At 55.9% G+C, this 13,567-nt stretch overlaps 1 protein-coding gene across 1 annotated transcript in view; it reads right to left on the bottom strand.

Annotated features, from left to right (window-relative positions):
• STK10 (serine/threonine kinase 10) overlaps positions 1-13,567 on the bottom strand; it is a 41,345-nt gene that overhangs the window by 6,882 nt on the left and 20,896 nt on the right. The window contains exons 3-10 of the mRNA XM_039559703.1: positions 9,601-9,649; positions 7,162-7,311; positions 5,961-6,033; positions 5,119-5,313; positions 4,080-4,161; positions 3,211-3,345; positions 1,924-2,484; positions 614-744 (exon numbers count right to left, since the gene is read on the bottom strand). Of these exons, the coding sequence (XP_039415637.1) occupies positions 614-744; positions 1,924-2,484; positions 3,211-3,345; positions 4,080-4,161; positions 5,119-5,313; positions 5,961-6,033; positions 7,162-7,311; positions 9,601-9,649 (1,376 nt within the window). The remainder of the gene's footprint in view (positions 1-613; positions 745-1,923; positions 2,485-3,210; positions 3,346-4,079; positions 4,162-5,118; positions 5,314-5,960; positions 6,034-7,161; positions 7,312-9,600; positions 9,650-13,567) is intronic.

Below are 13,567 nucleotides of genomic sequence, written 5' to 3'. Positions count from 1 at the left end.
CTTTCACATAAATCTGATATTGGGGCCGAGGAATAAGGCAGCCACAGGGACACAAAGTGTTTAGGACAAATTATCCTCTCAGGGAGTCCCCCAAGAGCAGCACGAGGGAGCCTGGTACTGGGCATCAAATGAAACAATTTGTATTTTAATTATTTTAAGGGCCTTTTCATTTCAGTGCTAGAAACTGCAGCTCCTCGTTCTGAGAGTGAGTCAGGGAGGTTCGAAAGCTGCAAGAGGAGTCATCGAGGAGGGAGGAAACACCCATGAATATTAAATGATGCTCCAGGAGTTTAGGACTCCCTTGGCCTTCCTGTTAATGAAGTCTGAGGGGATGCGAGAACAAAAGGAAGAGGAGCCTCTCCAGAAGATTTCTGAGCTTATTTCCATTGAGCCAGGCATCTCCAGCCCTGGGGACGCATTCAGTCATCCCCAGAGGACAGAGCCAGGCACAGCAAAGCTCCCCTTGTCACACTCTTGCTGCACCTTGAGCTGCATCCCTCCTTCCCCTGTCCAAGTGGGAGCAAGACAGGGCACAAGAGGACTTCAGGTCACTCCTGGATTAGCTCACAGAGAGGAAAGCCCTGCCCTCCCTCCACCCCAGTGCCCCACTTGCCTGAGAAACCTCATTTCTTCATCCTTCTTCTCGTCCTCGCTGATGATCTTGGAGGTGGTGACGCTCACCTCCACCCCATCCACCACGAACTTGCGGGTGCGTTTCAGGGTCTTCTTGTGCATCTGGGAATCCTGGGGTGGGCAGGGAGGAAAGGAGGAGCCCGTGAAGCAGCTCCCCAGGGCTGCAACAGCTGGAGCCCTCAGAGCAATTTTAATAATCCACATGGAGCACAACCTGTCAGTGAATTTGGAGATCCAGCCTGGCCACCACAGCACAGAGCTGCAGGACTTCCACCCTGAAGAAACCAGACCCACCTGCCAAAGACCCTTCCTCACCATGATCTAATATGGCTTACTCCCTGAAAAACCCAAATAACTCCTTTCCCCCTCTAAAGGACCAACTCAGAGAGCAATTCTGTGTGTGGCATCGCTTTCCTCCTCCTCCTCCTCCTCACGGAGACCAGGTGTCCTGGGAAAGGTCGTGAGGAGGGGAACATTCCACATTTCCAATCATTAGGGATTGCAGCTCCTGTGGGGGATGGTGGCTCTCCAGCTCACACTAGGAGGTGGGGAAAGTTTTGCCAAGAAAGGTTTTTGGGCACGTTTCTGTGCCGGGAAGCTCTCACTCATGCAGGCAATGTGATAAAGATCTTGTGCAACACATCCCCCTGCCCCCTCAAGTCACAACATTTCTTCTCCTGGAGCTCAGCAAATACCATTCCAGTTATTCTGCCTCTTCCTCTAAGCCATGATGACCTGGTCAGCTCCAGGTCCCAAGCATTCCCAGCCTCCAGGAAGCTTCAGCAAAAGCCAGGAAGCCTGGGAGGTCTTTGTGCAGCCCCTGCTGACACAAACCAGGCCAGATGTAGGGCAGGTTGGGAAAATTGAGAGAGGCACAAGCCCAGATGAACTTTTTCCTGGGGCCAGGTGTCCTAGAGAAGAGCAGCAGAGTGATGGGCTATGGATAAGGTTTAGAAGTCACTTTTGGGGCTTCACACTTGAGCAAGGACAAGTCAGGCTCGTGGCGTGGTTACTTCACACAAAATAGCCACAAGACATCAGACTTCCCCTCGATTTCAGTGGTGTGGGACAGCAGAGGACACGAGAACCTGCAGCAGCTCCACCGAGAGCTTCTCCTTCACTTGAGGACATTCCACGTCCCCCTGGCACAGCTCAACCCAGCTGTAAATGCTGTGCTGGCCTGAGTCCAGCCAGGACAGGCAACACGGCAAACAAACCCTGGAAAGCTTTCCCTAGGGAAGGGTTCCTCCCTGCTCTGTGTCCTCCAGCACCCTCTGGCACCACTCTCACCTTGAGGGAGATGGAACCGCTCTCCCTGCTGAGGGACAGGTCAGCAGACAGGGAGATGGTGAGGTCCATGCTCTCGGAGGCCGAGGTGCTGCCGGAATCCGAGTCCCCTTTGGAGCGGCTGCCGGGGAACGGCGCCGGGGGATCCAGGATTCCATTGGCCAGCTTCTCCTCGCTGAAGTTCTCCAGGAGAACACTCTCTGGTCGCTCCACGATGCTCTTCCTCTCCCCAAGGCTCTTCCTCTCCCCAAGGCTCTTCCTCTCCTCCCTGCCCGGCCTGGGCTCCTTGTTCTCCTCCGTGGAGTTACCCAAATGTCCAGGCTGCAGGATGATGTCCGGCTTGTCCTGGGTGGCCGAGCTGGTGAGGGGTTTTGTGGAGTGGTTGCTCTCCAGTTTGCCATTGTCACTGCTCATCCCTTTATCCGAGACTTTGCCACTCTGGCCATCCTTGCCAGTTCCCACGGAGCCGTTCACAGCGCTGGGCAAGGAGGAGTCCAGAGGTTTCTCCCCGTCAAAACTCAGCTGGCTCGCCTCGGAGGGGTCCCGCTTGTGCTTCCCAGGGGGCTGCAAACACAGGGAAGGGAAATGTTGGGTTTGGCACCACCACTCAACACAACTGCAGGGGCTACAAGGCCCTTCTTCAGAGCAAAGTCACCCACAGCTAAAGAGTTATCGGGAGGAAGTTTCCCTTTTGGGACATCTGCCCTGGGATAGTTCCATGCTTCTCCAGGTTTGTGGCCCCAAGGACTGTGGATCCTGGGTGGAAGGAAGGGGAGCTATGAAAAACTCCAGAACCTGCACATGCTGAAGAGGCAGCTGAGGAATTTGCACACCAAACTCCTTTTCCCAAGCCTAACTCCACTATGGATGAACCACTTCCCTTTGTGACAGAGCAGGGAGGTCGAGACATGTCCCCAGGCAGCTCTGAGATGTCCCCTTCCAAGAGCCAAGCTCAGGGGCAGATCTGCCCAGCTCCCTCCTTGGGCTGGTAGTCTGTCCCCTTTGCTTCCACTCCAGCTTCCCCAGCCTGCATCAGGGCTTATTTTCCTTTTTTTTTTCCCTTTTCCTTTTGATTTTTAGCCACTTTTCACCAGCCCCTCCTGCGAGCGGGCACTGGGCCACCCGCCAGCACCATTGTTTCTCCATGCCCTTGGCAGCCACCAAACCCAGCCCCTCCCTGGCTGAGCAACCACTTCCCCTCCACCTGATGTGGTCCTGAACAGCTTTTGGAGCCTGGAAAAGCTGCCAGGCTCTTTCCCCCAGCACAGCCACACTGGTGAAACTGCTCACCGAGGCAGACTCCAAGGAATCATCCTCCTCTGCTTCATCCCGGCTCTCCTCGATCTCCTCCATCACCTCAGCCTTGGCCTCAGCCACCAGCTCCCGCAGGGCCCTGTTGCTGGTGACCTTGCTGACGAAGGGATGCTGAAAACCGAGCACAGTGAAATGTGTGAGGTGGCCAAAACCACACTTTGTGAGCTCAAGGACGACTTTTGGCTTTCAAAGACCTGAGGGTGTGGTTCTTTCCAGTGTCACCGGGATTAAACCCCAGAGGAATTCCCAGGAGAGACGCTGGTGCTGAGGTTAAGGGCACACTCTGCACACAGATGCTCCCCAAAGCTGCTTTCTGGCAGCAGCCCCCTCCAAAAAAGCAGCAGCAGCATTTAAACAAGGGGACATCTGCCCACAAAATGTCACCAGGAGCAGTCTGCAGGGTCCCTGGGAGCAAACAGAGCCTGGGGGAAGGTTTAATTGGAACGGGGCTGGAATCACTCAGCGCTCACAGCGGGGTGTTGGTGCTGAGCTGCAGCAAAAGGCCGGGGAGTCCCTGGGGTGGGTGCACCAGCACACAATGAGGGCGTGCAGTCAGCAGGGAACAGGAGCTCCCAGGCTTTTGCTGTGATTTTGGGAAGGGACAGGAGGAAAGGAGTTGAATTTCAATCAGGGCTAACCAGGTACAGCCCGAGCTGGCTGCCACATGGGCGCCTTCAGGCAGCAGGAGCTGTTTCTATCCCAGATGGTGTCCACAGGGGCCCTGCAGTTTGCTCCGAAGGGAAAAACACTGCTGATCTTTTCCAGAGTGTTTCAGTGGCTGAAAAGTGCCATGAACTGTCTAAAGAATAATCTGAAACCAGTCTGGGGCTGGTGCTGGTCCCTACCTCCAGCAGCTGGGTAGCACTGGGCCGGGTCTCCGGGTTCTTGTCCAGCGCCTTCTTCAGGAAGTCTCTGAACTCCAGGGACCTTCAAACACAGGTGGTGGTGAGAAATTCAGCAGAGGAAAGGCTTCAAATGGCACAGGGGTCAGCTTGATCCCTTAGCAGGTTCTGTCCCAGCTTGCAACTGGCCACAGAGAGCATTTTTCTCTCATGGAAAACCCTGTGCTCAGTTACTCCGATTATTTGTAAGAGAATCATCCACAGGGCCGGGTCAGGGACCAGGTTTTGCTTTTACCTGTGATGGCAACAGCTGGTGAACCCTGGCCCCTGTGCCCCAGGGCCAAGACAGAGACGGGGAGGACACAGCAGGAGCTGCTTGGGGACAAGGAGCCATCCCCACAGGCCCAGTGGGAAAGGGTGGCTGTGAAGGACCAGGAACCCCATAGGAGGGCACCCTCAGCCTGCAAAGTGCAGCTCTGAGCTCCAGAGCGTGTCCCTGATGTCACTCCTGGCTTCTGAGCAACTCCAGAGGCAGCATTCCCACCCTGCTCTGCTGGGGCTATGCTGGGACTCCAGTGCTCTGCCAGTGATTTGCTGCTGCAGGTTTTATGATTTATAAGTAAATTAATTAATGAATGAAACAAACAAACAAATAAATAAATAAATTATAAAAATTAACTGGCTCGGTTCCTTTTACATGCAGAAGTGGCTTTCCAGACTTCAGGGAAAGCAATTCTGGAGCTCTTGGCCATCTCCACCTTTAGAGAAAAATCTGCCTTTCATACCCACGGGATGTCTTGAGAACAGCCAAGGAGTCACCCCTGGTTTTGGAGGGGCTGGGGGTGAGCAGTAGCTCTCCCTGTGCTGTTCAGTGTGAGCATCCAGACTTAGCCAGTAGTGCCTCCCCAGCCCCTTGCACACAGCTGGGCCTGGAATACAGCTAAAATCCTACTCAAATTCAACAAAACTGCTAAAAACGACTGGTTTTTCTCTGTGTGTGAGCTGGGAGCTGCTCCCCGTGCTGCCCCAAGCCCCCCCTCACCATTTGGAAGGGCAGCTGAGCGTGGGGGGGTCGGACTTGGCGATCTTCAGCAGGACCCTCATGGGGTTGAGCTCGTGGTGGGGTGGCTCAATCTGGGCCATCTCGATCAGGGTGATCCCCAGGGACCAGATGTCGGCCTTGTAGTCGTAGGGAGTGTCCTTCATGGTCTCACACATCACCACCTCTGGGGCCATCCTGCGAAGGGCAGAGCAGGGCCGGGGTGACGCCGCTGCCACCCAGCGCGAGCCTGGCAGCAGCAATTAAACGCTTCAAGTAATCCCCAGCGCTGCAAAAACCCAGCTTTCCCCCCAGCTCTGGGCTTCAGAAGCAGCAGCATCTTTTCCAAGGGGTGCAACCCCCTCCCTCCTTCACAGAGCAGCCGAGACAGCGCCTGGAAACCCCCAGGCCGTTGACATCTGGTGCGGATGTTGCTCCAGAGCATCAATTAATCCCCGAGGTTCCATTCCTTCAGCGAGGCAGGTGATTTAGAGGTTGTGTTGCTGGGGAGACTCACTCCCATGTGCTTGGAGTGCCTTCAAAGCCCATCCCGCCCCCGGGGTGGGGGGAGCAGGGAGAGCACACTCGTGTGCCCCTCGCACCGTGACCCCTGTGCTGGCTCTGTGGCACCACACAGAGCTCCCACACCACTGAGGCTGCTCACAGCTCTGCTCAGGCAAGGAAAAACCTTGGAAATGGCCAAGAATCCGCATAAAAATCCTCCCACCCTAAGGCACTGTGGTCCAACACACCCCAGAGCCGTCAGACCCCGCTTTGGAGCAAAGCTGATTTTCAGGAGCCAAGCTCCTCGTGAGCACAGGATTTCTCAGCAAGCAGGGACTCACCAGTAAGGGGTCCCGATGAAGGAATCTCGCTTCTGCAAGGTTTTCATGTTCTTGGCAGACACTCCAAAGTCAGCTGCAAAGAGCAGTAACATTAGAGGCCAGAGGAAAACTGAAAAACCCTTCTGAGTTAGCACACTTGGCTGAGACACAGACTGGGGAGCAAACACACACTGAAGGCAAGGACGTGATACCACAGGCCGTGTCCTCTGAGCTGAGCATCAGGAATGGAACTTGGTTTGGGGTCCATGACCCCCAGGATTTTCCTCTCCCATTATAAAACAGGCACAACAACTCCCTCCTGCCAAACCTGACGCATCTAGGAGGAAGCTGAGCTCTTTTCTTCAAATAAAAGCAGCTCCATGGCAGATTTCAGGGCTTATTTCCTAGCAAAAAGCCTGATTTTAGAGCAGAAAAACCAAAGTGCTGTTACATTCCTCCACAGCAGATTTCAGGGCTTATTTCCTAGCAAAAAGCCTGATTTTAGAGCAGAAAAACCCTAGTGCTGTTCCATTCCTTCTCTCCCCTCCAGCCACTGCGAGATGCCTCTCCCTGATTTTGCCCCTTCCGTAGAGAGCAGCTGAAGTCAACCCAAATCAAACTGGTCAGACCTGCAGAGGGTACCGAGCCCACTCCAGCTGGGTTTGCTCTCCAGGACAGCCCTGGTGGCAGCTGGAGGAGCTGTCACCCACCTGCAGCCTGAGCTCAGGGTGTCCCTGCCTGGGGGTCACCCTCTGGGCAGTTTGTGCAGATAAATGGGCGCTCTCCTCCCCCAGCAGGTCGCTGGGTGCCAATTAAACTCCAAACCAGAGCGAGCTGGCAAAGCAACCCTTTGGCAGAAGTCCCCCTGTCACCACCAAACCTGCTGTGCAGATAAGAGGAATTCTTCCAGCTCCCAGCACTGCCAACTGGCACCCTGCACAGGATGCTCAGCAGGCCAAAACGCACAGGAATCGGGTTCAGAGAGGGATTAAACAAACTCGGGGAAGAAAAAAAATCCATCGGGGACCTGAGCGTGGCTGTGGTTTGGGGGCTTAGCACAGCACACGGCTCCGTTTGCCTTCTGTGGAACAAAACCTTCCCCTCGTTGCTCCTCTCAGGCAGCAACGAGCACCCCTCAATCCCAACACACTCAGGGACATCCAACCCCCACATCCAGCTCCAGCTGTCCTTGGTGGAGCACGGAGTGCTGCCAGGGCCTCACCGAGCTTGATGTCCCCATCCTGGGTGAGGAGCACGTTCCCAGCCTTCAGGTCCCTGTGGATGATCCTTTTGCTGTGCAGGTAGTGGAGAGCTTCCAACATCTGGCGGCAAATCACCTGGATCTGGGGTTCAGTCAGGCCCCGGTCCAGCTCTGCGGGGAGGGACAGGGATGTTAAACAGGACAGGGACAAAGTGATGCTCCAGCTGAGCAGCAGGAAGGCCCAGGTTACCCAGCAGAGCATGGCAAAGCCTCTGTCCCTGTGTCAGAGCAGCAGGAGACGATGGAAATCAGCTTGTTAAGGTGATTTATTCCCCAAGCCAGCACTTGCTGCAGAATTTCCACCTCTTGGAGCTGCTGGCTCACAGCTCCCTCCTGGGAATGTGCAGCTGAGGCCCTGGAACAGTGGATGAGGGGGACGAGGAGGGGGAGCCAGAAATGCTCGGGATGGGGTCTGAACTGCAAATTCCCTGACAATTTGGGAACACAAACAAGCTGGGTGTCACCCAGCTGCTGTGAGAGGAGGGAGCGGAACTGGGCTGCAGGACAGCAGGGTCAGGCACAGGCATGAACATCAGCAGCTCTCATTCCCCAGGGAACAGGGGAACTAGGGAGTCATCCCTGCTGTGGGGATGCAGTGTAGCCCCCTAACCATCACCAGGGACACACCACTTCCCAAAGGAACAGGATTTAAACGCTCCGAGCTGGGTTTTTGGGTAGCACCAGTTCTTACTCTGTGTGTCCCAGAGTTCAAGGAGTGTTTGGACTCTCTCAGGCACACGATGGGATTTTTGGGGCTGTCCTGTGCAGGGTCAGGAGCTGGATTTTATGGGTTCCTTCCAGCTCAGGATGTTCTGTGATTCTGTGATTCTATTCCTGGTGCTCGCAGGGACACACAGGCACTGGTGTGACCTCCCTGCTGAGCTCTGCTGGGCCACTCCACCACCCCAGAGCGCCTTCCGAGGCCACAGCTCTGCAAAGCATCACCCTTCCAGATGGTCAGCATCTCCTGAGCTGCCTTCCCTCCCTCGGCAAGGCCTCTGCAGTGCAGATCCCTCCTCCAGCAAAGCAGAGCAGGGCTCAGACAGCACCAGATGGGGCTGATGGAGGGACCCCAGCCACTGGGACAGATGTTTGTCCAGAGAAAGGATCTTAACCACAGCCTGGGGGTGCTGGGTCAGTCATTTTGTTCCTCCTTTCCTCACCAAGATCTCCCCTGCACTGGGAGAAGCTGATGATTTTCACTCTCCATGGATTTTTTGGCAAAGGGAGTTGCAGTGGGCCACGGGTTTTGTACATTTTTGAGGGGCAAACCCCAGCTGCTGGTGGGGTTGGGGAGATGGAGCAGGCAGCATTCAGCAACTCTGAATTTACTAATTCTGGGAGCATTCCTGAGCTCCAGCTCCTCCTGGCTCTCGCTCAGGGGTCACAGGGCTACAGCCAGGCCACTCTCTCATGGTTTTCTGTGCTGCCCTTGCCAGATCCTCTAAAGAGGACCCACAAACACTCAGGAGCATTTTCATGTCCCAAGAGATGAGTAAAAAACCCCTCCTGTTGAGGTTTTCCATGGACAAGGCATCACTCCCTGCAGCACCTCAGGAAAGGTATTTTTTCACGCCGTGACTTGGACCCGCTTTAAAGAAATTCCCTAAAGGAGGGCCGAGGTTTCAGGGCTGAGTCAAAGATGATAAATTGGGTTCCTGGAAATAAAAAGAAAGCGAGGCCTTTGGAAAGATCAGGGCTGACAGGGAATAACCCCCGGGGGAGAGAGAAGTGGCTCTGTCCCAGGGCTCCGGGCAAGGTGATGTCAGAGCGTCTCATTGCTGTGCAGAGGGGATGGCACCCCCCGGGTCCATCCACAGAGGGGCTGAGGTACCAGCCAGGGCTGTTTTGGGGTGCATCCCCACAGCCCTGCTCCCTGCAGCTCTCTTTGCGTGGAAGGGAGGAGTTTAAAAAGGGATTGCTGCCCAGTGCAGTTTATGAGAGCTCTGCTGCCTCACCAGATGACTGATACCCTACGGAGGAGTCAGCAGGAAGATCTGGGGACAGTCATCGTGACAGGCACCCAGCTTAAACATCTCAGCCCTGCTGCCCTTCCCGGGGAGCTGTGGGAACGGGAGCCCAAGCACCCAGTGCCCCGAGCAGATAAATCCCTCAATTCAGCTTTCCCCCGCAGCCAGACTCTCCCTGCTCCCCGTGCCTTGTGATCTGCTGATCCCAGCAGCATTTAAATCACAAAAGGACATTCAGGTAGCTCCAAAACCACCCTAGGGCGGCCACACCTTTTGCTCAGGGTATGAAAACAGGGGAACGCCTGGGAGAGAAAGGGCAGCTGTGGCACCCATGCCTGCCATCTGTCTGAGGGCTGCTCCTGGGGTGGTGCCAGGAGGCTGGAAATGCCCTGTGAGCATCGCTCCGGGCACAGGGCAGAGCTGCACTCACCCAGCATCGTGGCATCCACGGCCCCGCCGGGGCAGAACTCGATCATGATCTGGGGGAACAAAGAGAGAGGGTTAAAGCCAGGCTGTGCCTCACTGGGGAAGGGAAGGGGAGACAAAAGCTGCGTTTGCTTCCCTGCGTGGCAAAGCTGCCTCCCAGCCCCAGCCGGCGGGTGGGAGCTCCCCAGCACACATCCCTTGGGCACTCCAAGGATCTCCGAGCCCCGGGGGCAGATGCCACACTCTGCCCACCTCCCAGGGACCCTGCCGTGGCTGTGACCCCCCAGCAGCCCCGCACCCGACGCCCACCCCAGCAGCAGCTTCAGGATTTCCAGCTGCCCCTGTCTGCATCCCTTCCCGCTGCCTTTGGGAGCAGCCCTGCCAGCAGGATGGGATAACTGTCATAGCTGGGAGCTGACGTGGCTGCGAGGCATCAGGCAGGATTTTCCCTGCCAAATGAGGGACGGGGAGGGCTCTCGTGTCTTTAGGGTGGTTGGTTGGTTTTTTTGGTTTTTTTTTAACTATTTTTATTTCCCCGCATTGCTCAGTAGTTCATTGCTCTCTTCTTTGGAGCAACTTGAGGGGAAATTGTGTCAATAGAGAGGGTGAGCACGTTCACCAGACTCTGCCATTTCTCTCCAGGGATGTGCAGAGCCCTGGCAGCCCCACACATCTGCTTGCCTGCTCCCTGCCATCCCTCCCGGCTGTCCCCAGCACCTCAGGGATGCAGCTCCTCTCCCCTCAGCTCTGCACAGTCACCCAGAGCCGCCCCGCTGCCGGCCTCAGTTCCCCGCTCCCCTCGGGGGCTGCTCAGATAAACTGATTACAGTTTCAAGCAGCCAGGGATCACAAGGGCCAAGAGATGCTTCACCTCTCCGACAAGCTCTTCTCCTTGCCGAGGTGACACAGGGCAGCATTCCAGAGCGGTGAAATGCCAGAGTTTACTCCGAGGACAGCGCCTGAGCCGTGTTTACCAGCTCAGCTCTCTAAACCCATCAAGAGGGGGCCACGCTACTCAAAGCAGCTCCAAGCTCTGGCCCAGGAGCTGAGGGGAGAAGGTTCAAGCTCCCTCTTTCCTGTGGTTTGATCCTGGAGCTCCAGGAAAGCCACATCCCACCCTTCAGCTCCTCTGCAATCAAGGGACATGCAGTTACCAGCGGGTGGGAGACAGCTGCTTTGTCCTGGAGCAAAACGGGGAGCGGGAGCTGGGATGCAGCAAAGCTGGAATTGCTCTGTGGGAATCAGCCCAGGTCCAAGGAGTCGGAGAGGGGACAAACTGAGGTGACAAGCCCAGGAAAGGTGTGGCAGAGGCACCATCAGAGGAGAATAACCAGGGGCCAGGGCTGGGGGAGCGTTTGAAACAGGCAGGTGGAAAGGAGCAATGTGGGAAAACAATTGAACAATTCCCAAACCAGGAGAACCAAAACACGTGGCACAGATCCAAGCAAGAGCCTGGCAGCAGAGCACCAGTGGGACATATCAACACTTTCCTTGTTGTTTAATACCTTGAACCACAGCATCAGCAGCTCACCGAGCAAATGGAAAAGCAGGAATTGCCTCCTGCCACAGTTCTCCCCAGGCAGGGAACTGCCCTGTGCCCCATCATCACCCCAAACAGCTCAGGGAGGCTCATTTCAACCCATTGTCTTTGTGGTGTTCCTCCTCACGTTTATCAGAGCAGACTGAAACCACCGGTGGCCACCAGCCCTTCCCAGGCTCCTCAGAGCGAACCCCACAAAATTCCAGTCAGGTTTGCAGGCTGGCAATGAGAAAATCCAGGAAATCAGTCCCTCTGAAGCAGCGTGACCCTGTGGGTTTATCCAGGCACAGCAGGCTGCAGCTGGGCACCGGGAATACGGGAAACACGGAAAGCTTCAAAATAGGCGTTTTCAACAAGGGCAGAGATGCCAAAGGATAATGATGGGTGTGGCCAGATGGTCCGAGCAGCTAAAAAAATAACGAGCTCGTTTCAGGCCAGAAAATCCTATTTAAACAAACACAGCCGGCAATCTCCCAGATCATCCTCCAAGCACACTTCCTTCCAGGAGCAGGGCCAGCCTGGAAAACGTTTTGCCATCGAAGCAGTGGGAAGGCAGGGCTGGTGACATCAGCATCTGTGTGTGCGAGCTGGGAGCACCCACACCTCCTCCTGCTGCTGCTGCTCGGGGTCCGGGAGCCCTGTGGGGTGTGCAGGGAGCAGCCGGGAGCAAACATCCTGTCCATAATGATTTCCTCTGCACAAGAAATGCAGGGACTTCCTCACCCAAGGCTGCTGGGGGCACGCAGCGTTCCTGTGCCACATCAAAGCTGCTACAAATCCCAGGGATCACACACCAGCAACGTTTTAGTTTCCAGTTACAACCGCACCAAAACTCACCGGTGGCTCGATCTCTGAGTTATCTGAGCAACACAACGCAGTGACAGCCACAGCCAGAGCCCCCAGCTCCAAAATCACAGCCAAGGAGCTCACCAGCCCCTGGGCTCACTCCCAGCTCCAAGGGATGCTCTGGCTGCACACAGGAACAGATTTGTGCAGCTGGGTTGAAAGAGTAAGGAGTTTGCTCTCACTGCCTCTTAAAACCTTTGTGATTAAAAGTTTTAAGAAAAAAGGTCCTTTTCTCCTACACCTTTAACAAAACAAAAATGCAGAGGTGTGCATGCAGACACCACAAAATCTTTCCTTTTCAAAAAACCCTTTGCAACGGGCAGCATTAAATTTAAATTTGAAAGCGAAGGTCCGATCAAGTTAAAGGGATTTGCTGGCCACCTCGATTTTTCCCATGGCTCATCCTAATCCTGGCCTAATCACAGCAGGATCTGGAAGCATTTTGGGTCTGACAAAGCAGGACCAGCATCTCCTGCCCAGGTACCAAGGTGCCCCCAGGTGGCACCGGGTCCCGGCTCCTCGTCCCATGCTGGGCAGGACGGCTCCTGCCTCCCGGGTGTGTCTGAACTCCTGGAACTTTCTATAACGCTGAAAAAACCAACAAACCACACACAAAAAGCTTATCTCGAAGATAATATCACCAAACACTGCCCAGTCGCCAGGGGTGGAACAGCTGATGGCCCTGAGCGGGGTTTGAAGCCCAGTTAAGAGGGGAGGACGCGCCCTCAGCCCGGCTCTTACTCACCTGGCTGGCACTCAGAGGGCAGTGCCCACCAACCCTTCCCTGGCAGCACGGCAGAAAAGCCTCTCACGGGCAGAAAGGGACAGGAGGGCGGAAAACAAAAGCCATCAGCTGGGAAAGGTGGGGGCATCTCCTGCCCGGGGCACCCCTGGGTGCCAGGCACTTCCCACGGGCACCGGAGGCCACCAGGTCCCCTCAGGACAGAGCAGCCCTTGGCTGGCAGCCCAGTGGCTGCCAAGGCACCCGAGGTGGCGGCTGCCTGCAGCTTTCCCTGGGACTTTGCTGCTTGTGCAGGGCACGTTGAGGAGGTTGGGGTCACAGAGGTGCTCCAGAGCTCCCAGGGCCATTCCTGTGTGGGGACACCGTGACAAGAACTGCAGCCACCATGGGCATCAGCACCGGCACCGTGCCCCCAGCATCCTCCTGCCCCCAGACCCACCCCGCCTGGCCCAGACACTGCAGCAGAACCGAAACACCTCGGCAATTTCCTCCCCTGATCTGCAGCAGAGGGGTTCACGTTGTTTTTGTGAGCAGCTGCCAGAACCCACAGCATCCTGCTGCCACGGCCACCTCCGGCACCCACGTGTGGCCTCACGGCTCTGCCACGTGTCCGGGGCAGCTCAGAGGTGTCCTTGTCACCCACAGCAGAAAGCACCCCCCGGCACAGCCTCGTGCAGAGGGGCTGGGGAGATAAGAAAAATGATTTTGATAAAGGAAACTGTGCTCCACTTGCAGAGAGAGCTGGGGAAGGAAATGCTGTCGGGTTCCCTCCTTGCCACCCATCACAGCAGGTCCACCTTCCCTCTCTCCAGAGTGTGGAGTTGGCACAAAGTTCCTGGGGGT

Source organism: Corvus cornix, chromosome 13 (assembly GCF_000738735.6).
Source record: "Corvus cornix cornix isolate S_Up_H32 chromosome 13, ASM73873v5, whole genome shotgun sequence".
Lineage (NCBI taxonomy): Eukaryota > Metazoa > Chordata > Aves > Passeriformes > Corvidae > Corvus > Corvus cornix.
The sequence above is the reverse complement of the archived record's forward strand: the minus strand, read 5'-3'. Positions and strand labels throughout refer to the sequence as shown.